The sequence below is a fragment of the Pongo abelii genome, chromosome 21, assembly GCF_028885655.2.
Source record: "Pongo abelii isolate AG06213 chromosome 21, NHGRI_mPonAbe1-v2.0_pri, whole genome shotgun sequence".
Taxonomy (NCBI): Eukaryota; Metazoa; Chordata; class Mammalia; order Primates; family Hominidae; genus Pongo; species Pongo abelii.
Genome location: NC_072006.2, coordinates 30,089,740 through 30,115,323, shown reverse-complemented (window position 1 = coordinate 30,115,323; position 25,584 = coordinate 30,089,740). Strand labels below are relative to the sequence as shown.

Genomic DNA, 25,584 nt, shown 5'->3' with positions numbered 1-25,584 from the left:
ATCTTCTCTTACATGATGGAAGAAACCCTGTGATTTGAGTTGACCAGGTATGATAGGAAGTCCGAGATGACTGCGGACTTGAGACCATAGGAGATAAAAATACCCTGGTTTGATAATCCCGAAACATATCCACTACATGTGACACAATGTTCTGAATTCATCTAGGAGAAATTCCGTTCCTAGAAGTAATCGAAAATAACAAAATAACTATTACAAATTACAAAAATAACTATTGTCTGCTTATGATATGCTAGGCATTTTCTAAGATAATTTAATCCACATGCAATCCTATGATGTCAGTGCTATTACGATTCCCATTTTACACATGAGGAACTAAGGTCTGGATAGGAGGTAAAGAATCTGTTCAAGTTCACATGATTAAATAAAGAATTATTATTTGACCACAATTCTGGCTGGCTGGGACCCCAGGCCCTTCCATCTTGCCTGCCCCCACCCCCAGCCTCTTTCTTCATTCAGCTCATCAGCTGCCCAGTCTGCTCTCCCCTAAACACTCTGCATCTGATGTGCCTGTTGAACCAAGCTATGTGCTGTTCCACTTACAGTCCATCTAATTTTCCCTCCTCTAGGTCTTTGTTGCTTCTGTTCCCTTTTCCCAGGATACCCTCCTCTCACCATTCCCCATGGCCCCAAACCTTCTCTGATCCCCACAGCCAGAAGGTATTTGTGTCTAAATTCATTCTATCTTTGCAGTGTCTCTCCAGTGTCTCAACTTTCACATGGAATTAGTCACACATTATCTCAGGAATCACCTTGAGATTCAGGCTTGCATCTCCATCCTCTTTGTTTCTCCACAGCATCTGGGGCAGAGGCTGCATGAGTGAGTAGAAGACCCTTTTCTCTGCACACTGGGCCATCCCTGCAGCAGAGTTTAGTAAAGGCTTAGGTTAGGACCTTGCCTAGGAGCTGGATCCAGAGCTGGGAACCCAAGGTTGGCATGAAGTGAGACTCTGGAGACTAATTCTTTCGTCTCAGTCTGTGACTCACGTGGAAATTCAGTCTAAGAAGTCACCAAAGGGATACAAGGACATTGAGTCTGCATGGCTTTCTGTTCTAAGGGCATCTCTGGGTTTCCTCCCTGCTTCTTGGAGGCAAAGTCTTCTGCCTATTTCCCTATTTAGCGATAACTTTTTCTAAGTTCCAGTAAAACAACCCCTGCTCCTCAATTTGTTTTATCTGAAGAAAGTGCCAAACCCATTATTGGAAAATGAAAAAAATTGTCCTGTTTCATGAGCTCTTTGAACATCTGTATAGTAGTACATGGTTCAAGATTTCAAGATTGTTTATTTCTTTCTTTTTAGATACAGGGTCTCACTCTGTTGTTCAGGCTGGAATGCAGTGGTGTGATTATAGCTCACTACAGGCTCGAACTCCTGGGCAAGCAATCCTCTCATCTCAGCCTTTTGAGTAGTTAGAGCTAGAGGTATGTGTCACTATACCTGGCTAATTTTTTCATTTTTTTTATTTGTAGAGATCAGGTCTTTCTATGTTGCCAAGGTTCCTGGCCTCAAACGATTCTCCTGCCTCAGCCTCCCAAAGTGCTGGGATTATAGGCGTGAGCCACCATGCCCCACCTCAAGATTTATTATTGTTATTGATGTTGCATTTGAAGCTATTGGAATGACCCATAGCCTAATGATAAAGGGACTCAACAGTAAGACATTGAAGGCAGATGGATCTAGAGAGCCTCTGAGGCAGTCATTTGCAGGATCAGGGTAGGGATCTTTGCCAATTAATGTGGTCATATTCCTACCATTGGAGGAGTCAGATTAAATTGTGCTTGAAGGAAATAAAGACATTTACTATGGGAATCCAGGCTGCCTTGCTAATGAATTGCTCTATGTAGTAGCGAGGTTTCTCCCAGCCGAGGGCTGAAAGTGAAGACCTTGCTTAGCAAAAGATATGTTGATTAAATAAATGTGTTCCTCACGTAGTGGTTCCACCACTGGACACTCAGGATTTCTGTATCCATGTCCTTCTACGGTACAGCTATCCAAACTTCTGCCAGGAAAGAAACAGATAAAAGTTGTGTTTGTGCTGCTATTTAGTGGGGCATGAGGCTGGGCGTGGTGGCTCATGCCTATAATCCCAGCAATTTGGGAGGCCAAGGCAGGTGGATCACTTGAGGTCAGAAGTTTGAGACCAGCTTGGCCAACATGGTGAAACCCCGCCTCTACTAAAAATACAAAAATTAGCTAGGTGTGATGGTGCATGCCTGTAATCCCAGCTACTAGGAAGGCTGAGGCAGGAGAATCGCTTGAACCCAGGAGGCTGAGGTTGCAGTGAGTCAAGATCATGCCACTGCACTCCAGCCCAGGTGACAGAGCAAGACTACATCTCAAAAAAAAAAAAAAAAAAAAAAAGGGCCCCAAACATCTACTATGTACCCACAAAAATTAAAATTATAAAAAGACGGCATCAGCAATCCCAGGAGGTGATGTGTCCCTGGTTGGTGCACCTCAGGAGATGCTGCATTTGCCTCACATCACCATGTGAGATAAAGTAGCAAATGTAAGAAGCCACATGTGCTCATTTCTGTTTGCCAGCAAAATTTCACAAAGCCTCTTGCCTGAGTCACTATATTTCTTAAAAGATGAATGACCCTAGCCCTTGCCTTTTTCTGCACATAAGATAACATCTGACAGGGTTAATGATTATGCTTCTGTAACTATAACCAGATGTACTCTTGCACCCAAGCTTTGATTTACATGTGCTAAATCTTCATCACCTGCATATAAACTGTGAACTAAAACACAGCTTTGAAGGTGTCTGACAGAACCTCTCTGAAAGACTCCTCTCGGGCTATAGTCCTCAGTAAGACTTCTGAATAAAACCAACTTGAACTCTTTAAAAGTTTGATGTTTATTTCTTTAGAAGGCATTTGGCTGCTAGGAGGCACAAAGCACAACCACAGCTGAGTCAGCCAGCAGTGGCTTGGGTGAAGACTGCACATTGTGTTGTGGGTGGCCCTGTACTTGCCTTGTCTTCGAGTGCGGGCAAACCCCCTCCCCTCCACCTGCTTTTCCTGGGGCTGGGTTACCTCTCAGCACAACCTGCTTTCCCATTTGGCTCCTGAATCACTTGCAAATAGCTCCATGTGCATTCAAGTCTAATGTGTTAAGAGCCCCTCCACGCCCATTTATCTCATTAGGAAAAAAGAAAGGCAGGAGCACGAGGATAATTCTGGGGTGATTCTCTCTGGCTTCCCTGGAATCCTGGAGTCTTAATTATGGTCTCTTGGATTGGATATGCTCTTGGCCTGCCAGCGGGAGGAACAGTATCTTCCTTGCAGTTTAAGATTCTGCCGGGAGGCCAGAAACCAGCTGAGGGTCCACTCCTTAGGAGTCAGGAGTGCAGTCCCCAAGTGCAGTTCGCTGCATCAGAGTGAAAATCTTGGGGCAATATCTTGGCTCCAGCAAGCGTTAGCTGTACCCTTAAGCAAGGCATTTCCTCTTGAAACTCAGATCTCCTCACCTAAGAAAGGAGTGAGTTGAATTATATGCCCTTATAAGGACTTTCCTGGTCTGTGATATGTGTGTGTGTGTGTGTGTGTGTGTGTGTGTGTGTGTGTGTGCACGCGCACCCATCCTCTTGAGCCAAAGGAGAGATAGCTGTTAAATTGGAAGGATATGTTTCAAAGCCATCATTTTTCCTGTAGAAACAGAACTCACTTTAAGTTTTCTAATCACCTCCTACATGTCACATTCTTTCTTCCTCTTTAAGTCTGGATTGCTTCGCATGACTGAGAGCCTGAAGCCATCTTTTGATTTCTTCAATTTGTAAAGCAACTTATTTTAAATGTTGAATGCTGATAGAAAAGCCTTTAATAGCTTCATTACAGAGCCATCTTTTTTCTTATTCTGGCTGAGGAAATGGATCTGTTTTGCTAAATGAGATTAATTTTTCAATATATATAATAATAGGCATAAGTGTGTACATCTTAGCATATTAAAAGTGTCTTAAGCTTACCATTAATTAGTCTTGAGAAGAAAAGACTAAATACAAGTGTAATTAATTTATTACCAGTTGGAGGGATGAATAGTCACCGTGCAATCAGCAGCTTTCATTGGAACAAACAAGACTGTTTTAGAATGAAGGCATCACATCAGTTCAGGACTGTGGTTCCTTGCTTATTTGCACGCATGGATACACTCCGGGCCCATTAGCTTGAAGGATGTAACCGAGAGGAGGCTAATTAATGCTATGAGCTACCACTGTTTAAAAATGCCTTCAATAAGTTCCTTCTCTGTTTCAAGGTTGGACTGTTTAGGTAGCTATTACTTCACTCATATCTATATACCAAAACACTTAAAAGATCATCAGAGAAAGCACTTGAAACCTGTGACTAAATTCCATGTTAATTATTTAATTGGATAACAACATTACACTTTAATCACTGGAAAATCACAAATACACACTGATATTTACAAAAGTTTTTTCAGTTAAATTTCAATGAAAGGAAGTTGGTATATTCTAGGACAAAAAGGAAAAGGGTGATGAATCCTGCTGACAGACTTGACTGGTACACGGTCCATTCCTAAAGAATCTCCTGATTTGGCTAAGAGCCAGGATAGAATAATAAATAAAAATACAATTATTATATTTATAGAAATGTACGTAACCTAAAATTGTTACTTGCTTGGCTTTGAAATGCATTGTATAATTTTATAATTTTGTAATTACACAATGCATTTCAAAGCCAAGCAAGTAAGAATTTTTGTAAATCAGAATTAACAGTTTTGCTTAGGCTAATATTATGATGTGTTTGCATTTTCTTTTATTTTCCTTTTGAGATGGAATCTTGCTCTATCACCCAGGCTGGAGTGCAGTGGTGCGATCTCAATTCACTGCAACCTCTGCCTCTGGGGTTCAAGCAATTCTCATGCCTCAGCCTCCTGAGGAGCTGGGACTACAGGCATGTGCCACCATGCCAGCTAATTTCTGTATTTTTCTAGAGATGAGGTTTCGCCATGTTGGCCAGGCTGGTCTTGAACTCCTGACCTCAGGTGATCTGCCCATCTTGGCCTCCCGAAGTGCTGGGATTACAGATGTGAGCCACTGTGCCGGCCTGCATTTTCTGAGAGTACAATGATTGGGCTGAAGGTGAGTCTGCTGGGCGGTGATAGAAAGAAACGTTGGTTGAAACTTCAGTCAGAGAAACAAATCAACAAATAATAAAAACAATCAAACAAGCAAACAATTAATTCCTTGTCTATAAAAAATTAGGAATTGGCCAAATATGCATGGGTCAGTCCCAAACCAGTTACCATTTGTATAGCTACCACTTCAAAATGAATCAAGAAGAAATGAAGACGTGTACATACAGTTACCACAAATGTATAATAATACAAACAGATTCAGAAGTGATATTTATGCAGCACTAGGGTGCTATTTTGCAACATGCAGGGAAGACTGTCAACACTTCTAAGACCACGGGGATGCTGAGAGTCTTGGGGTCACTGAGAATCTGAGGTTAAATTTCCCAGATTATAACCAAGAACAGGGATCCCTTTTTGGCCCACTGTAGACAAGGTACACTGTGAAGTCTTCAGGAATCTTTCGTCCAAAGAACAGGGATGAAAAAATGTGGGTATTTCTCTAATAAATCACAGTGGATGGGGTTTCCAAATAAACTCCCTCCAAATAAACTGTTCAATATCACTTCTCCATTCTTATCGTGTGCACAGTTGAAAAGCACATTCACAAACTATGGCCTCAATGGGCTCTCCCAACAGTCTTGCAAGGTAGGAAGAGCAGATATTTTCATCATCGCCATTTCATTAAAGCAAAACTGAGACAGAGAGAGAAAACATCATGAGTTTAGGACTTGAGTCTTAGAGTTAGAACCTGAACCCAGGTCTTTGGATTCTAGGTAGAGTTCCTTTTGTAAAAGAGGGAGTGTTCTAGAAAGTGGTCCAGTCCTTAGCAAAATGCCCACAGAGATTATGTTCATTGCCAGTGGCAACCTCCACTTTTTTCTCTGTCCTCTTTCCCCCTGACCCCAGAGCCACTGAAGTCCTTTGCACTGAGGAGGCAAAAATTGACACCTCAGGATTACCCATCTCCATCCAAATAAAATGATAAGCTTTCAAGCATCAGTGGGAAAGTGATTTTTAGGTTCTTTCCTTTGAAATTACACCATTGTGGATAACCACATAAGGCTGGGCTGACTATAAGAATTTTTTTTTCTTGAAGCCAAAATCCTAGCGAATGCCCTGGGAGGCAGTAGGAGGTGGGTGGGAAAGTTCAGTATGATGGCTTTAACGCACCTCCCATGATGCTGTAAACCCCGCACTGACAAACATCGTTACATTTCCATTGTGTCTAAGAGTCTTCTTCTATAGCCGTTTGTTGTTGTTGTTTTGTTTTGTTGTTTGTTTGTTTGTTTGTTTCCTGAGACAGAGTCTCACTCTGTCACTCAGGCTGGAGTGCAGTGGAGCAATCTCAGCTCACTGCAACCTCCAACTCCCAGGTTCAAGCTATTCTCCTGCCTCAGCCTCCTGAGTAACTGGGATTACAGGTGCCCGCCGCCACCACACCTAGCTAATTTTGTATTTTTAGTAGAGACAGGGTTTCACCATGTTGGTCAGCTTGGGTTGAACTCCTGACCTCAAGTGATCCACATGCCTCAGCCTCCCAAAATGCTGGGATTACAGGCATGAGCCATCATGCTTGGCCTATAGCTTTTTGATATTCCTGCACTGATAAGATACAGAATTAGGGAAGATGGAGGGTGAACTATCTATATATCTGGAGATAGCTTGGGAACTCCAATAGCTTCTGCTACTTTGTTATGTTTTTTATATGTTTTTGATTGTAATCAAATCAAATATTTTTGATTACAGTAGGTGATGAGTAAATGTCAGCTCCTGCTGTCCCTGTCTAATCTCATTGGTGTGGTTTGCACACAGTATGTGTTCAGTCCATGTCAGTTGCTGCTCCTTGCATCTAATCTCCTTGTTGGGATTGTGGACACAGTAGGTGTCGAGCGGATATCAGTAAATGTCAGCTGATTTGGTTCATGTCTAGTCTCATTGTATGTTACGACTTTGCAGCGTTCAGCTTCTTGAGGGCACGGGGGAGGCATGAACACAGATGTCATTTCCCATGCAGCCTATGAACTTGGTTGATGGTGGGTGATGCTCTGAGTACTGGACTGGGGTTTTCAATTGTGTGACACCAGTGGGTCACTTCAGCCTGATACAGTCCACCTCTTCTGTGGCAGGCACCCCGTTGGTTCTGAGGTCAAGGTCGGCACTGGACTTGCTCCCCCGCTGGGAGGGATGCCAGTGCAGCAGCATCATCTTCTTGAAGTACTTCATGGTGTTGTTCTTGACCGTCACGAAGCACACCGTGTTGATCATGCTGTTGCTCATGGCAATGCACTCGACCACGTAGAAGGCAGTGAGGTAGTGCTTTTCCTTCACGAACACGGTAGGGAAGAAGTCACGAACAATGGTGAAACCGTAGAAGGGTGCCCAGCACAGCACATAGGCCGTGAGGATGCACATGAGCACCAGGACCGTCTTCCTGCGGCAGCGCAGCCGCTTGCGAATCTGCTCCGTCTGGAACCCAGGGACTGCTTTGAACCAGAGCTCCCGGGAGATCCTGGCATAGCACAGGGTCATGGTGACCACGGGGCCCACGAACTCGACACCAAAGATGAAGAGGAAGTAGGACTTGTAGTAGAGCTGCTGATCCACGGGCCAGATCTGGCCACAGAAGATCTTCTCCTGGCTCTTGACAATAAAGAGGACAGTTTCTGTTGCAAAGTAGGCCGATGGGATGGCAATGAGAATGGACACCAACCAGACCAAGGCGATCAGGAAGGAGGCCGTTTGATAATTCATCCGTGGTTTCAAGGGGTGAACGATGGCGAGATATCTGGTGGGGGAGGGAAGCCAACAGTAGTAATGATGAATACTTGGAAACGTTAGTTTGTAACTAACCCCAAACATACACTAAAGCAGTGGCACAGTGAATCCTCATGTACTTGTTATCCAGCTTTAACAAGCTTCATCTTATTTTAGCAACATCATTTGGCATAGTGAAGTGTTTTAGTGAAAACAGCACAGGCTTTGGGTCAAACAGGCTGAATAAATCATGGGTTTTCCCTGGATTGGCTTTGGGGTCTGGGATGAATTATTCAATCTCCCTGAGATTTATTTCCTCAAATGCAACCTGGAATAAGATGAAACTTTGCAGGGCTACTGTGAACACTAAATATGGCAATTTTTGTAAAATGCTTTGTGTATAGTAGGTGTTCAATAAATACTTGTGGCTCTGTTATTATTCTTAAGCATCCTATTATACCACCTTGGGTTTCCATCTTGTCATTCTGCCCAAGAACATACAATACTCTCAAAGCTCTTCATTCCAAATAGCTCATGGTTTAGGTGAAGGAAGGGCTTGTGGCCCCCAGACAGAGGTGGGAGCCTTTCTCAGGGCAGTTGGCAAGAACTTGCTTCCCCTCCCATGAGCTGTCATCCTGCATTTCAGAGGCAGGAGAGTCAAGGTGGACTTGTGGTGAAATCTAAGGACTCTAATGAAAAGTAAACGCCTTGCCCAAGCTCACATCATGCAGGGACCAGAATCCAGGCTCTTGATACAAAGCTTCTGCTCCCACCTCCCTGGGCCATCTTGTGCTCAAATGAGAAGGTATGTGAAGTCTTTACCCTTGCCCTTTCCAATAAGCCACACTGTCTTGGAGACAGACTGGAGCCCTATGTAGGAAATGAGCTCATTTGTGTGGATTGAATACTTTCTTTCCAGAGAGACCTAATGACACCTATTTAGACACCTGATGCCCTGGCATCATTTCTATGCATCTTATGGTTGGGGTAGGGGGTAGGGGAGGAATGCTTTGGGATAAGGTAGATGAAGATAAGAGGCATGAAGGACAGGGAGGAAACAAATCAACCCTGGAAATGAACATGTACTTCATACCTGGAGCTTGAGTCAGGTGAGAACAAGAGCAGGATGCCGCCTGCTGGTAAACAGGCCCCCCAAAACCTGGCCATAAACTGGCATCAGGGTAACAATGGGACGAGTGTGGGCTCTGGTTCGTTCCACCTTGGAACTTTTTCACACTGATGATGAGGAGGAAGGAGAGTGTAACGAAGTAAGAGAAGAGGTTACAGAGCAGGTTTATTTGCCAGCTAAAGCTAAAGCGGCAAAGGAGGGAGAGGTTCATCCCTACTCTTCTGCACCCCCTACTTATTATTTTGAAGAAAAAGACCCTCCAGATCTTTCTTTTCTGGAGGACACTGGGTGAAAAGTAGTTGCCCCAGTGACTGTTCGAGCAGCACTTCAAGCAACTGCTCTTAGTTCTATTCAGGCAGGAATTCAGCAACGTAGATGAGAGGGTGATTTAGAGGCTTGGCAGTTCCCTGTTAGAATACAACCCCCAGATCAACAGGGAAATATTATAGCTACATTTGAGCCTTTTCCTTTTAAATTACTCAAATAATTTAAACAAGCTATAAATCAGTATGGACCAGGTTCTCCTTTTATAGTGGGACTGTTAAAGAATGTTGCTGTTTCCAGTCAGATGATTCCTACTGACTGAGATGCTCTTACTCCAGCTCGTCTAACGCCTGCTCAGTTCTTACAATTTAAAACTTGGTGGGCAGATGAAGCTTCCATTCAGGCTGCTTGAAATGCCCAGGCCCAACTTCAAATTAATATAACTGCAGACCAACTTTTGGGGGTTGGCGGCTGGGCTGGTTTAGATGCACAAGTGGTCATGCAGGATGATGCCATAGAACAGCTTAGAGGAGTGTGCATTAGAGCTTGGGAAAAAATCACTTCAAGTGGAGAACAATACCCTTCCTTTAGTGCTATAAAACAGGGACCAAAAGAACCATACGTGGATTTTATAGCTCAGTTACAGTAGTCTCTTAAAAAGGTGATTGCAGATTTGGCTGTTCAGGATAAAGTGTTGCAGTTATTAGCTTTCGACAATGCTAATCCCGATTGCCAGGCTGCTCTGTGACCTATGAGAGGGAAAGCGCATTTAGTTGATTATATCAAGGCCTGTGATGGTATTGGAGGTAATCTGCATAAGGCTACTCTGCTAGCACAGGCAATGGCAGGACTGAGAGTGGATAAAGGAAATACTCTATTTCCTGGAGTTTGTTTTAACTGTGGGAAGCATGGTCATACTAAAAAAGAATGTAGAAAAAATCAGCGAGTCAGGCCACCAGATAGGGGAAAAAAGAAAACTGCTGAGCCCAAAATATGTCCAAAATGTAAAAAAGGAAAACACTGGGCTAATCAGTGTCACTCTAAGTTTGATAAAGATGGGAACCTGATTTCGGAAAACACCATGAGCGGCCCGTCCCGGGCCCCATTCTAAACTGGGGCATTTCCAGCTCAGGCCATTCCCTGACCCCTGTACAATGTCTGTCTCCTGACACAGCTGGTAGTGCTGCAGTAGATTTATGCTGCACAAAAGCTGTGAGTCTTCTGCCTGGGAACCCCTGCAAAAGGTCCCAATAGGAGTCTGTGGACCCTTGCCAGTGGGGATGATAGGATTACTTCTAGGCAGGTCTAGCTTAAATTTAAAAGGGGTACAAATACATACAGGAGTCATTTATTCAGATTACAATGGAGAAATTCAAATTATTATATCTGCTTCTGTTCCCTGGAAAGCAGAGCCAGGAGAGTGTCTGGCAGAGCTCCTGATTGTGCCGTATGTGGAAATGGGGAAAAGTGAAATTAAATGAACAGGAGGATTTGGAAGCACAAATAAACAAGGAAAAGCAGCTTATTGAGTAAATCAAATTACTGATAAACATCTACCTGTGAAATAACTATTCAGGAAAAAAAATTTAAAGGTTTGGTGGATACAGGAGCAGATATTTCAATCATTTCTCTACAGCACTGGCTGTCCACGTGGCCAATTCAACCCACTTAATTTAACATAGTTGGAGTTGGTAAAGCCCCTGAAGTATATAAAAGTAGTTATATTTTGCATTGTGAAGGACCCAATGGACAACCTGGGACTATTCAACCAATTATAACTTCTGTACCTATAAATTTATGGGGGAGAGATTTATTACAACAAGTTCTAATTCCAGAACAATTATATAGCCCTCAGAATCAACATATGATGCATGAAATGGGGTAAGTCCCTGGTATGGGACTAGGAAAAAATTTGCAAGATTTGAAAGAACCACTTCAATTGGAAAGACAAAGTTCCCACCAAAGACTAGGATAACATTTTTGATGGCAGCCATTGTTAAGCCTCCAGAACCTATACCTTTAAAATGGTTATTTCCAATTCTGTGAAGAAAGTCATTGGTAGCTTGATGGGGATGGCATTGAATCTGTAAATTACCTTGGGAAGGATGGCCATTTTCATGATATTGATTCTTCTTTAAAGTTCATATGGAACCAAAAAAGAGCCCGCATCGCCAAGTCAATCCTAAGCCAAAAGAACAAAGCTGGAGGCATCACACTACCTGACTTCAAACTATACTACAAGGCTACAGTAACCAAAACAGCATGGTACTGGTACCAAAACAGAGATATAGATCAATGGAACAGAACAGAGCCATCAGAAATAATGCCACATATCTACAAGTATCTGATCTTTGACAAACCTGACAAAAACAAGAAATGGGGAAAGGATTCCCTATTTAATAAATGGTGCTGGGAAAACTGGCTAGCCATATGTAGAAAGCTGAAACTGGATCCCTTCCTTTCACCTTATACAAAAATCAATTCGAGATGGATTAAAGACTTAAATGTTAGACCTAAAACCATAAAAACTCTAGAAGAAAACCTAGGCATTACCATTCAGGACATAGGCATGGGCAAGGACTTCATGTCTAAAACACCAAAAGCAATGGCAACAAAAGCCAAAATTGACAAATGGGATCTAATTAAACTCAAGAGCTTCTGCACAGCAAAAGAAACTACCATCAGAGTGAACAGGCAACCTACAAAATGGGAGAAAATTTTCGCAACCTACTCATCTGACAAAGGGCTAATATCCAGAATCTACAATGAACTCCAACAAATTTACAAGAAAAAAACAAACAACCCCATCAAAAAGTGGGCGAAGGACATGAACAGACACTTCTCAAAAGAAGACATTTATGCAGCCAAAGAACACATGAAAAAATGCTCACCATCACTGGCCATCAGAGAAATGCAAATCAAAACCACAATGAGATACCATCTCACACCAGTTAGAATGGCAATCATTAAAAAGTCAGGAAACAACAGGTGCTGGAGAGGATGTGGAGAAATAGGAACACTTTTACACTGTTGGTGGGACTGTAAACTAGTTCAACCCTTGTGGAAGTCAGTGTGGCGATTCCTCAGGGATCTAGAACTAGAAATTCCATTCGACCCAGCCATCCCATTACTGGGTATATACCCAAAGGACTATAAATCATGCTGCTATAAAGACACATGCACACGTATGTTTATTGCGGCATTATTCACAATAGCAAAGACTTGGAACCAACCCAAATGTCCAACAATGATAGACTGGATTAGGAAAATGTGGCACATATACACCATGGAATACTATGCAGCCATAAAAAATGATGAGTTCATGTCCTTTGTAGGGACATGGATGAAATTGGAAATCATCGTTCTCAGTAAACTATCGCAAGAACAAAAAACCAAATACCGCATATTCTCACTCATAGGTGGGAATTGAACAATGAGAACACATGGACACAGGAAGGGGAACATCACACTTTGGGGACTGTTGTGGGGTGGGGGGAGGGGGGAGGGATAGCATTGGGAGATATACCTAATGCTAGATGACGAGTTGGTGGGTGCAGCGCACCAGCATGGCACATGTATACATATGTAACTTACCTGCACATTGCTCACATGTACCATAAAACCTAAAGTATAATAATAATAATAATAATAATAAAAGAAAAAAAATAAAATGGTTAACAGATAAGCCAATTTGAATAGAACAATGGCCGCTAAGTAAAGAGAAACTGGAGATTTTAGAGAAATTAGTTACTGAACAATTAGAAAATGGGCACATAGCTCCAACATTTTCCCCTTGGAATTCTCCAGTTTTTTAATTAAGAAAAAATCAGGTAAATGGAGAATGTTAACTGATTTAAGAGCCATCAATTCAGTTATACAACCTATGGGAGCATTACAGCCAGGATTGCCTTCTCCTGCTATAATCCCCAAAAACTGGCCTTTGATAGTCATAGATTTAAAAGACTGTTTCTTTACTATCCCTTTAGCTGAGCAAGACTGTGAACGGTTTGCATTTACAATTCCTGCAGTAAACAACCTGCAGCCTGCTAAGTGTTTTCATCATTTTACAGATGGGTTTAGTAATGGTAAAGCTTCTTCTTCTGGCTTGAAAATAAAGTTTTCCAGACGCCCTATACTTCAGTTCAAAAAGCGGAGCTTGTAGCTGTAATTGAGGTATTGACTGCCTTTGATATGCCTATTAATGTGATTTCTGATTCTTCATACATGGTTCATTCCACACCGTTAATTTAAAATACCCAGTTACTATTTCATACAGATAAACAACTGATGACAAAAACAAAAAAGGGGGAGAAATAGGGATTACAGGACAGTCCATACACAACTGAATCTAGCATTATTAACTTTACATTTTTTGAGCCTGCTCAAAGGCCAGATGTTATCAGCAGCTGAACAGCACCTACAGAAACCAGCTGCAAAGACAGAAGCAGAATAACTGATTTGGTGGAGAGATCCAATAACAAAAAATTGGGAAATAGGTAAAATAATAACTTGGGGTAGAGGTTATGCTTGTGTTTCTCCAGGCCAAAATCAACAGCCAATCTGGATACCATCAAGACATCTGAAACCTTATCGTGAGCCAGATGCTGAAGAAGAGATCCCAGGAGGGTCCCGAGGACCCCCCGGTTGCAGCCATGTCGAGACTGATGCTGAGAAGGACCCTAACTGTCACAAGCAACATCCGTTGAACACAGCCACCCACCTGGGGACAGATCAAGAAGCTGTCACAGATGGTGAAGAAAACCTGAGGAAAGTGGGACAACCAGTCACAATGAGTAATTTAATGGTAGCTATGATAGCGGTGATCACCACTGCCATGAGTATTCCTTCAACAAGGGCTGACACAGAGAACAATTATACTTATTGAGCATATTTATCAATCTTGGCTGGCAATAATGCCTGGATACAATCACTCTATGATGCAGTTACACATGCTTTCTGATCTCAGTATTTAGCATAATAAATCTGCTCCTATAATTGAGGCATACCACCCTCAAATACCTGTTTGTAAACAAAATAGAACCTGGCCAGAAATAATGAATGTACTTGTTTAGGAAGATTGCATTGCAGAACATGCAGAGGTGCTGCGCAACAATTCCTATGGAATCATTATTGGTTGGTCCCCTAAGGAGATGTTTAGCTTAAATTGCACCTCTCAATCTGCATGCCATGGCCACACTATGTTCAGCTGGTCTGAACAAAATGGTCAGATGGTAGAAATGGCAAGAAGTATGGCAAGAGTTCCTATTATCTGGAACCATGGTGGTATAGTGGCACCTCAACCTCAAATGATATGGCCCGCTGTAGAAGCTAAACATAAAGATTTGTGGAAACTATTAATAGCTCTTAATAAGATCAAAATTTGGGAAAGAATAAAAAAGCATCTAGAAAGACGTTCTACAAACTTGTCTTGGATATTCCAAAATTAAAGAACAAATATTTAAAGCATCCCACACCTGACCTTAATGCCAAGAACTGGAGTGCTTAAAGGAGGTGCAGACAGGTTAGCAGCTAGTAACCCATTAAAATGGATAAAAACACTTGGAAGCTCTGTGATTTCAATGATGATTGTGCTTTTAATCTGTGTTGTTTGTCTTTGTATAGTCTGCAGATGTGGATCCTGACTCCTGTGAGAAGTAGCTCACTGTGACAAAGCTGCCTTTGCTTTTATCGATTTGCAAATCAAAGAAGGGGGACATGTTGGGAACAGGCACCCCCAAAACCTGGCCATAAACTGGCCCCCAAACTGGCCATAAACAAAATCTCTGCAGCACCGTGACATGTTCATGATGGCCATAATGCCCACGCTGGAAGGTTGTGGGTTTACCAGAATGAAGGCAAAGAACACCTGGCCTGCGCAGGGTGGAAAACCGCTTAAAGGCGTTCTTAAACCACAAACAATAGCATGAGTGATCTGTGCCTTAAGGACATGCTCCTGCTGCAGATAACTAGCCCAACCCATCCCTTTATTTCAGCCCATCCCTTCATTTCTCATAAGGGATAGTTTAATATCTATGGAAACAGTGCTAATGACTGGCTTGTTGTTAATAAATACATGGGTAAATCTCTGTTCGGGGCTCTCAGCTTTGAAGGCTGTGAGACCCCTGATTTCCTACTTCACTCCTCTATATTTTTGTGTGTGTCTTTAATTCCTCTAGTGCTGCTGGGGTAGGGTCTCCCCAACTGAGCTGGTTTTGGCAGCTGCCTGTAGAAAATTCTATCCCACTTACCTTTCCTTTGTGACCAGACCCTTTAGTCACTCTTTCCAAGTCTCTGACTGGACTAAGAAGGCCTTCTGTCACATTATTTCTTCCTGTCCCTGCCAATATTTCTGCCACAAAGTTATTTTATCTTCTCTTCCCTGCCCCCTGCCTGACAGTGGCTCTGATCATTGAATTGCATTAGAGGAGATACCAAAGCAGCATGGCTCTCCCCAGCTTTTGACTTTCTGAAGATCTAGGATGAAGCTAGATCCTACCCCAACCACTGGCTGCACCCTAGCTAAGTATATTAATATGCACAGTGGTTGCTGGGGTTCTTCAGCCATGCATGTGACCTGGCCTTGCCAAATTAACCTGCATGACCTGCCTGCATGGTACAAGGCTCACAGGGCTGGAGAGTGGAACAAATGGGCAGGCCCTTTCTTGTTGGGGGCAGGGACATCTCACAATCACTGACTCTCCATGATGACTGAGTGAATTAGTCTCCTATTGCTGCTTGTAACAAATTACCACAAACGTAGTGGCTTGAAACAACCCAAATATATTATGTTACGGTTTTGGAGGTCAGAAGTTTGACATGGTTTTCACTGTGCTAAAATCAAGATGTTGGCAAGGCAGCATTTCTTTGTGGAGGTGCTGATGGGGAGAATCTATTTTTGTTGCCTTTTCTAGGGATGCCAGCATTCCAGGGCTGACAACTTCTTCCCTTTTCAAAGCCAGCAAGGGTCAATCAAGTTTCTTGCATTGTATCACTGACACAAACTCTTTGGCCTCCCTCTTCCACAGTTAAAGATCTTTGTGATTTCATTGGGTCCACACAGATAATCCAGTATAATTTCTATATTTTAAGATCAGCTGATTAGCAACCTTAATTCTATGTGCTACCTTAATTCCCCTTTGGCATGTAATGTAATGTGTTTATAGATCCTGGGGATTAGGATGTGGTTATCCTTGGGTGAGGGACATTATTCTGCCTCCCATACTGAGTCCAAAGGCCTTAGATAATGCAGAACAAATTCACAACTTTATAGCTCTCTCTCAATCTGGCTCCATCATAAAAAGTATTTCAATAACCCATGCCAAAGGGAATTTCCACATTTCTCCTTATTCTGTTGTCAATTCCTAAATTCTCATTCTTTTTCCTCCAATAACATCTTTCTCATTGTATGATGTTCCAAAATTCAGAGTTGTCATCAAATAAATCAGAAAGCAATAACACTGGCCTAGGAGTTATTCAGAAGACCTGGATTCCAGCTGTGTACCTGGACTCAAACTGTGCACTTGGATAAATCACTTTTGGTTGGGGGACTTAGTTTCTTCATCTGTGAAGTGGGGATAATTAATAACATCACTGACAACCTCTAAGGCTTTTTGTCACGTTCTAAGAAGGTAAACATACATAAGGGATGTTGAAAGCTATTACACATTGTTTAAGCTAATCATTTCCTATGACTCATTCATTTGCAAGAGGGACACCGGCAAGGTCTTTGTTTTCATCTGTCTGCTTGGATGTGTTTCTTAGGGCCAATCCTTTCCTTCTAGGGTCTCTATGACTTGAAATAGTACCTCTTCTAGGCTTCTCTCTGGATGGACCTCGCTGTGGCACATGGAAACAGCATTGGGTGGCCCTTCTGATATTTCTTTGTAGTAGGACAGGGAGGCCTGTGCTTCTCCCACCCTACGTGTGTTAGGGTACACAGGCCTATCTAATTCTGGAATTGACTGTGCCCAGTGATAAAAGCCCCCTTCTCCAAAATCAGGATCACTGGGGCAAAGGTGAGAGTTTGGCCATCCATCTTTCTTAGCATTTTGCTTTATTTTTTTCAATTAGTTTAGAACCTGATCGGAGAAGAGGATCCTTACCCTTTCTCCCTATCCTACCACCTGCCACCTGTACAGCATTTCCAGAGCAGCCCTCATCAATGACTTATGGGGAGCTGGTGTATAAATACCCCAGCTCCCTCCTACTTCCCACCTCTGGAAGAACTCTCTGTAGAGCTGTGATCTACGCTGGCTCCACGAGTCCCTCAGCAGGAATATGCTCTAGTTGCCACAGTGAAAGCTTGCTTAATTCGTTCTTGGGTGTTACCTGCACATAAATCTTTGTCTCAGAGTCTGATTTGGGAGTAATCCAAGCTAAGACACAGATATAAGTCCCTGCGCTAGGCACTGTGGAGAAAGATAGAAAACATAGTTATTGTGCTTAAAACACATTGTCTTCTGGAAAATACTCTCAGTATCTCCATACATAGCATGAATTTAGAAAGACAGCAAATTAAAGTTGATATCAGATTACAAGGGCCCTGGAATGCTAGGCTCAGGATTTGACATGTATTCTGTTAGCACTTGAATTTCTAGATATTTTGTAAGCAATGAAATGTTTCAGGAAGATCCATCAATGATGATATTCCTATGCTTAATATGGATGAGTATGGATTTCAGGGGACAGTCAGGAGCCCCTGGGGAGTGAAAAGACAGGTTAGAAGAGCATTGTGATGGCCCAACTATGACTTGCTAAGAGATAAAGCTGGAAGGAGAGCTGCCATGACTTGGTGTATTGCTGAACACATGGGGTGGGGTGAGTGGAAGTAGGATAGGGAGAAAGGGTAAGGATGATGGTAACTTTTCCCTGCTTGGATGCCTGAGAGAATGATGGAACTGCTGATGGAGCTGGGAAGCTGGTTGGGGCAGAGTTGGTTTGGGGTGGAAAAGGACCCACTCTGTTGTCTGTGGTGTTGTAACAAGGCAATTGCTTCCCAAGAAACTCCAATGCTACAAAAAATGAAACCAAACCAAACCAGCATTATAAAGACAAAGGTTTCAGTGGGACAAGGGGGATGGGAACAGTACTTACTTTCTGTGATGGTTAATGTTGATTGTCAACTTGATTGGATTGAAGGATACAAAGTATTGATCCTGGGTGTGTCTGTGAGGGCATTACCAAAGGAGATTAATATTTGAGTCAGTGGGCTGGGAAAGGCAGACCTACCCTTAATCTGGGTGGGCATAATCTAATCAGCCGCCAGCTTGGCTAGGATATAAGCAGGCAGAAAAATGTGAAAAGAGAGACTGACCTAGCCTCCCAGCCTACATCTTTCTCCCATGTTGGATGCTTCCTGCCCTCAAACATTGGACTTCAGGTTCTTCAGTTTTGGAACTTGGAGTGGCTCTCCTTGCTTCTCAGCCTGCATATGGCTTATTGTGGGATCTTGTGATCATGTGAGTTAATACTTACTAAACTTCCTTTTATATATATTTATATTCCATTAGTTCTGTCCCTCTAGAGAACCCTGACGAATACACTCACTTTAGTGAGCATCAGAATCACTCAAGGAATAAAAATGCAGATTCCTGGGACCTTGCCCAAGGGATTCCCATTCAAGAGGGTGGGGTGGAGCCCAGGAATCTGACTTTGTATCTTTTGAGACAGAGTTTTGCTCTTGTAACCCAGGCTGCAGTGCAATGGTGCAGTCTTGGCTCACTGCAACCTCCGCCTCCCAGGTTCAAGCGATTCTCCTTCCTTAGCCTCCGAAGTAGCTGGGATTACAGGCACCCGCCACCACACCCAGCTAATTTTTGTATTTTTAGTAGAGACGGGGTTTCACCATGCAGGCCAGGCTGGTCTCAAATTCCTGACCTCAGGTGATCTTCCCGCCTCAGCCTCCCAAAGTGCTGGGATTACAGATGTGAGCCACCGCGCCCGGGCTGACTTTGTATCTTTCTATCAAATGATACGTTGCACCATTTTCCCTGGAGAATTTTGTGCAGTTGGTTGATAGGTACACATTTCATAAGGGATGGTTTCAGGGCTGGAGAGCCTCAGAGTTGTAGTAAAATTGTTTTTCCTGCAGGAATTATGTTATACAAAGGAAGGAGGATGCTTCCTACACCCGTCTGTGTATTTTATTACCAAAATGAAAAATATTAAACTGGTTGATTAAAGAGAACAAATCTAAGCAGCACTGAGAACAGGGGAAAAATTTAAGAGTTGAAACGATGAAAGGAAAAAAGATGACTAAGCAGATCATCCTAATAAGCACAGCTTACAATGGTGGACAGCAACCAAGAGAAGGTGACCTCTGCCCCCTTGAACAGAGCCAGTGATGGTCCGATGCTGGCCTGCAACTGTTCACATAAACAAAATGTGTGTAAGGTTTGTCATAAACTGCTATTATACATTTTACTTTATAAATTTAACATAGAGCAAGGGCTGGTGATGAGGAATAAGTTCTAGTGTTCTACAGCTCTATAGGGTGAATATAATTAACACAATTTATTATATAATTTCCAAATAGCCAGAAGAGTGGATTTTGAATGTTTCCAACACAAAGAAATGATAAACATTTGAGGTGATGGATATGCTAATTACCTTGGTTGATCATTACACATTGTGTACATACATGCATAGAAATATCACTCTGTATCCCATAAGTATTTACAATCATTATGTGTCAATTAAAAATAATAAAAGCAAAAAATAAATAAATACATAAAGGAAAGGAAAAAATAAAATAGAGCAAGGACTTCTGGAATATCTCATGCAAATGTATGCAAATGAGCACATGAAAGTATGCAGAAAAGCAAAAGCAAGCATGTCCTTTCCTCTTTTGCACAAACAAACCCTGTTATTTTAAAATTAGCTCTGCAACAAAGTCTATCAGAAACAACAGCACATACGGTATGAATTTTTTATGACGTTAAAGAACAGGTGAAACTGAACTGTAATGATAGAAATCAGATTGGTGGTTGCCTGGTGGGGAAGGATTGACTGGTGAGGAGCACAGAAGGTTCTCTAGGTGATGGAAATGTTTCACATCTCCACCTGGAGGGTGGCTACAGGAAAAGCCTAGTACTTGTTTTCCTGGCTGGAAGCTCGCCTAGTTAACTCTCATGTGGCTTCTAGATAGTGGCTGCCTGCCCTTTCTGCTTTCCCTTTGTGTTGATGTCACACACTGTCATGTGGCATGCCTGTATCTGAAGCACATGTGGTATCTGGGGGCATGGCCCAGAGATGGGCCACTCAGCAGCCCCAGTCTTGCTCACATCTGGGGAAACAGAACACAACTGGAGAAACAAGACCTCTTCTTGCCCTCCAAAGATTGGTGAGCATTCCTATCTGGAGCAATGCCAGCCTGTCAGAGCCTAAATGAGGAAAGAGACAGCCTGGCCCAGCCCCATCACTCACCCCGCCCACCATCCTCACCTGTCAATGGCAATGGCCAGCAAGGCATTGGTGGAGACATAGAGGGAGACGGTGCGCAGGTAGTTGATGGAGGCACATAGCACGTGGCCATGCTCCCAGGAGAGCTGCCTTACCACGTAGTAGTCCATCTCGAAGGGGCAGCAGATGATGGCCACCAGGAAGTCAGAGATGGCCAGGTTGGCAATGAGCAGATTGGTGAGGTTGCGCAACTTCTTATAGCGGGTGAGGGCAGCGATAAAGACAAAGTTACCGATGCCACAGACCAGCATGATGCCTGCCAGTGCAATGCCAATGACAATCTTGGCTGTGAAGAAGGTCCGGGTCTTGGTCATGTCCTCATCCTCATCCATAGGGAGGTCATAATCACCATAACTGAAGTTAAAGGAGAGGGAGGAGGCATGGTCTTGGGGTAGATTAAAGTTGGGTGCGAAACTGGTGTTTCCATTCTGGGCTGCCATGGTGATGTCTGCAAGAAAAGTGGTGTGAGGGAGGTGCAAGGGGTGAGGGTCCAGACCTTCTGCTCTTTCAGGGTCAGTGAGCCTAGCACCCTGCCCACATCCTTGGGGAGAGTTGACTCGCCGTCCTGGATCCTGGAAGGAGGCACAACCAGTGGGCAACATGCAGGAGAACATCTGGTCACATTCCCTGAGTTCCCCAAGTATAGGCCAACCAGACCCACTGCCTAACCAGATGGAACTACCCAGGATGCGGGGAGAGGAGACCTGAGATCTGTAAGTTGGGAAACCCTCCATGGTTGCCCAGCTGTCGGGAAGGATGGCATAGGATGGATCAGACTCTCCAGAATTCTCAAGAAGAATGTGCACCTTTGCCCTTTGCCCAGGGGCCAGGGCCTCTTTGTCTGCTCAGTCACATCCTCCAGCCCCCAACACATCAGCTCCCACAGGGGCTTCTGGAACGTTTCCAAGGATGCTCCCATGAGCTGGCCAGGCTCCTACAGCTGTCACAGCGTTGTGGCACCTGTTGGCCAGGGACAATGAAGCAAGAGGGCCAGGATGCTGCGGGGTCTTCTCTCCAAAGCAGGACACCACTCCCTCTGTACTGACCAAGCCATAGACTTGGAAATCACCAAGTTCATTTTCACATGGACAGACTGAGTCACCCTGGGCCAGTGATTTATGCTCTCTGAGTCCTAATCTTCCTGTAAACCAAATTCCTGCTGCCCAGTCCAGTGCCTGGTGCATAGTGGGGGCTGGACAGATATCTGTTGAGTGCATGACCAGGACGCTGTAGGTGGAGGAGGCGGTGGTGGGGTGGGGGAGGGGAATTCCCCTGCTGCTCCCCGTTCTTTGGGAACCAGCTCCAGAAAGAAATCTTCTGCCACCCTTCCCACCCTACTCCAACTTTGGATCTGCTATCTGACCTCCTTCACTTGGCCCTAGTTCTCCACCCAGAGTCAACCCTGCCTGAAAGGCACCATGTCCTGTCACCAAGGTCTCAAAATAGGGAAAATAGTCTCTGAAGCCCTGAGCCCACAGGAGATAGGGCACCCCAGGGTACAAGGCTTCACCGAGGGGCTGGAAAAAGAGCCCAGATCCCAACACCTATAGAAAGGGGCCCTGGCTGTCCAGCTGTGAGTGGCCTTCCCCTCGCCTCTCAGCACACCTGGAAATGACTCCACATGTGGGCGCTGCGGGATGCTGGGTAGCAAGGAGATGACCCAGCTGAACAATGCATTTGGTCTACTCCTGCGAAGGGAGGAGAACGCCGAGGGACAGGAACTGCGCGCCAGCAAAAGACACCCTAACCTGGGGTGCGCCCGCCAGCTGCTTTCCCAAGGTGAAAACCTCCAAGAGGCGAGATGCAAATCCCAGTGGCGTCCACACCCGGAGGTGTCTTCTCTCCAGGTCGCCCCTCCGTCTCATGCGACACCCCAATCCCCGCAGCCTCTGCTCAGCCTGGGACCAAGAATCGGGAGTCCTACCCCTCCTCGGATTTCCAGCCCCCTAACCCAAGACGAGAGGGCGCGCGCCCGGGCTGGGACAGGTCCCAGCCGCATTTTCGTAGATTGCACTCCCCGCCCGGGAGCACCCGTTCCAGCAGCCCCCTTCCCGCCCCATCAACGCGGCCGCGCGGTCGGCGTCTAGAGGCGACATCCTAGCAAGGACAGGAATCAAGTCAGAAATTCAGGCTCTAGAAGCAAAGGTTGCCGGGCCTCCTGGCTGGAAGAAAACGGCGGGTGGGTGGAGGATGCGGTGCGCGGCAATTTCCCCACGGACGCTTGCTGTTTTCTGCTCACCTTTCAGGAAGGTGCCCCTCTACCTGCACCCTCCCCTGCAATTTGGAGCTCGCCAACGAACTCAGCTACCCGCTGGCTCCCTCCGCCGGCGCCCGCACACCACAGACTCCGCTTACCGTACCCTACCCGGTCCTAGAGGGTCCAGAGGGGATCTCCTGAAACCAACTCACCTGCTTCGAGCCAGCCCCGACGCATATCTCGAGAGTGGCGGGAGGCAAAGCAGCCAGAATGCCCGAGAAAAAAGTGGGCGTCAGAGGCCCTTGTCCTAGCGGCTCCCCCACCGCACCGACTGAGTCCCGGGACTGCAGGGATCTAAGCCCTTACCTGTCTCGGCGCCTCCTTTCTGTGCGCTCTGCGGCTCCGGAAGCCGGATCGAGGGTCACAGGGTGGTTGGGCGCAGGCGGGCCGCTCGGTTTTCACCTCAAGGACCCGGACTTGCACTTGCAGAGCCGCAGCGTGGCGGATGTCCCTCTTTTTTCCTCGCCCCGGCGGGCTCCTCCGGCGTGTCGGGGTCTCTGGCTTCCAGCTGGAGTTGGCGCTCCGCCCCCCACAGCTCTTTCCAGCGCCTCAGACCTGTGCGCCCCGCCCCGCGCTGGACTCCGCCCCGGGGTCCCCGCCTGCCTCCTAGTCCAGGCCGAGGGTGGGTGTCCAGCTCCCGCACCCCACCGCGTGCTCTCGGGCTGGTGCGTCCAGGGCGCGGGCACCGTAGCTCCGGCCGTACTGACGGGAGTCCCCGGGCAGCGGGGGCAGCCTCTTGCACGGATTTCAGCGCCTTCGCATGCGGTCTGAATCGGACCACACAGTAGCCGGGTTTCGACCGTGTGCTTGGGAACAGTGAGCACCGCCCTCTGCCGCCAGTTGTGGCACCGCACCCGGGTCGCGCGCGCAGGAGGGGAGAGTCCTGTCTTCCGGAGGTGCCCAGTGCCAGCGCCCGCGCCCACTAGAAGGTGACCCTTTAAGGAAAGCCCGGCTCCAACAAGTGCAGTGTGGGCCTTTGGGCATGGCGGTGAAGGAGGAGGCCCCCAGGAGGAAGCTGGGGATGGGGACAGTTTGCCCTGCTCAAAGCCCCTGAAGTCCTCACCCAAACTTTGCGATGACCACCACTATCAGATTCCATGGCCGTATAAAGACAATCCCAGGAGTGCCTCAGCCCATCTGTCCGGAGAGTCCGGAGCCCTTCATTTTGCTTCTGACAGGTTCGAACTCCTCCCACGACCTCCCTGGTTAAACACAGGAACTGCCCATTCAAATGACTGGTGCCCAGGAAGCTCTGGGCGTACAGGATTGAAACGGTGGCAGGACCCTGAAGGTCTAAAAAGGTGTTCCCCATCGTTAAACCTCAGCCAGCGGATTATTGGCAGGTGGGAACATGGACTCCACTTTGTCAGAGCTTCCCATTGTTTTCAAGAGAATCTGGAATTCGAGAACTTTAAAAATACTCTTTGGGTTTGTTAAAGCAAAAATCTTGTTTTGGCCAAAGAGAACCTGTCTCAGACTGAACACAGTCCACAAGGCTGCCAATTAAAAATTTTTGGGTAAATGAACTTCAAACTCCTTCAGGTTGTGACATTCTGTGATTCTGCCTTTCCCACCTTAAGTGGAACCTGACCCCACTCTCCCCACCTCTTAGCATCTCTCCCGCATGATCAAAGGCAAGAGAGCCAGCTGTTTGCTTTCATCCTGGGGAGGGGCTGCGATTGGGCAGGTGTTCTACATGCTCAGGGCAACCTCCAGATACGGAGGCAAAAGAAGCTCTGTTGCTTGAGTGGGGGAGATGATGGGGTGGCCAGTTGTACGCCCTGAACACATTCTTTGGGATAGTGTGTACTTACCAACTTCAGCTAGAGGCTTCTTCACTCATGGACCATGCCTGCCCTATTCAATGGGGGCAAACAGACCCCTGGGACCATCTGCCCGCTGGTGCTTTCATGGAATCGTCTGAGATGAGTTAAGGCATGGTTGCTTCCACACAGATCTGGTGACCCACAGATGTCGTTGTAGTAACTCCAAGTCCTGACCACCCTCAGCAGAGTAGGAGCTTTTTCTGGGGATGGACATGTGGTCCCCAGGGAGACAGTGGGTGCTTAGAAAACAGTGCAACAGAGTGCTACGGGGAGTTGTCTTAGTTTAGGTTTCCCCCAAGGAGACTCCCAGACAAAGACCTGAGTGCAGGTAGTTTATTGGGAGCGGATCCCGGGAAGCACACACAGGTGGAGGGGAAGCGAGGCAGGGAAGGGAGAAGGGCCCATACATGATATGCTAACAAGCAGGGTGCCACTGCCGCTCACTCCAGTTGACCTGCAGACCGTGTAGAACATACCTCATGGTTGTTCACAGCTGCACAGGGAGGCTGGACATTCAGCCATCGATTCCTACCCCCCACTGATGGACAGATTCCCTGAGGGCCAGAATTTCCCTCACTTTTGAGTTGTGTCCCGGTGTGGTGCAGAAAGCCCAAGGCTGAAAAGAAGAGAGCTTCAGGCCTTGGGTAGGTGGTGTCATGGTGCCTGGAACTGCATCTGCAGGTGAGCAGAGGAGATTCTGGGCAGGCCGTCACTCTCACATCTGCTACAGGAGGGCTGCAGAGGGACATTCCCTTTGATGAGGTGGGCAGGAGCCAT

The 25,584-nt window shown here is 45.5% G+C and overlaps 1 protein-coding gene across 2 annotated transcripts; it reads right to left on the bottom strand.

Moving 5' to 3' along the window:
* Positions 1-3,981: 3,981 nt before the first annotated feature.
* PROKR2 (prokineticin receptor 2) lies at positions 3,982-23,789 on the bottom strand. 2 transcript variants are annotated; one of them, XM_024239151.2, is made up of 3 exons: positions 23,288-23,789; positions 20,707-21,172; positions 3,982-7,902 (listed from the first exon to the last, which is right to left on the bottom strand). In XM_024239151.2, the coding sequence occupies exons 2-3, from the start codon at positions 21,162-21,164 to the stop codon at positions 7,206-7,208; spliced, it is 1,155 nt and encodes a 384-aa protein (XP_024094919.2). In that variant the 5' UTR covers positions 21,165-21,172; positions 23,288-23,789; the 3' UTR covers positions 3,982-7,205. The 2 variants fall into 2 exon arrangements, with proteins under 2 accessions (XP_024094919.2, XP_054397659.1); XM_054541684.1 differs by lacking the exon at positions 23,288-23,789 and having other exon boundaries at positions 4,647-7,902; positions 20,707-21,422.
* Positions 23,790-25,584: the final 1,795 nt, after the last annotated feature.

Bases quoted from the DNA above. Each gene is read 5' to 3' on its own strand.
- PROKR2 (XM_054541684.1), bottom strand. From the start codon at position 21,338: ATGTTCTCCTGCATGTTGCCCACTGGTTGTGCCTCCTTCCAGGATCCA. The intron at 7,903-20,706 runs GTGAGGATGGTG...CTCCCCCACCAG, and splicing joins CTGGCCATTGCCATTGACAG to ATATCTCGCCATCGTTCACC.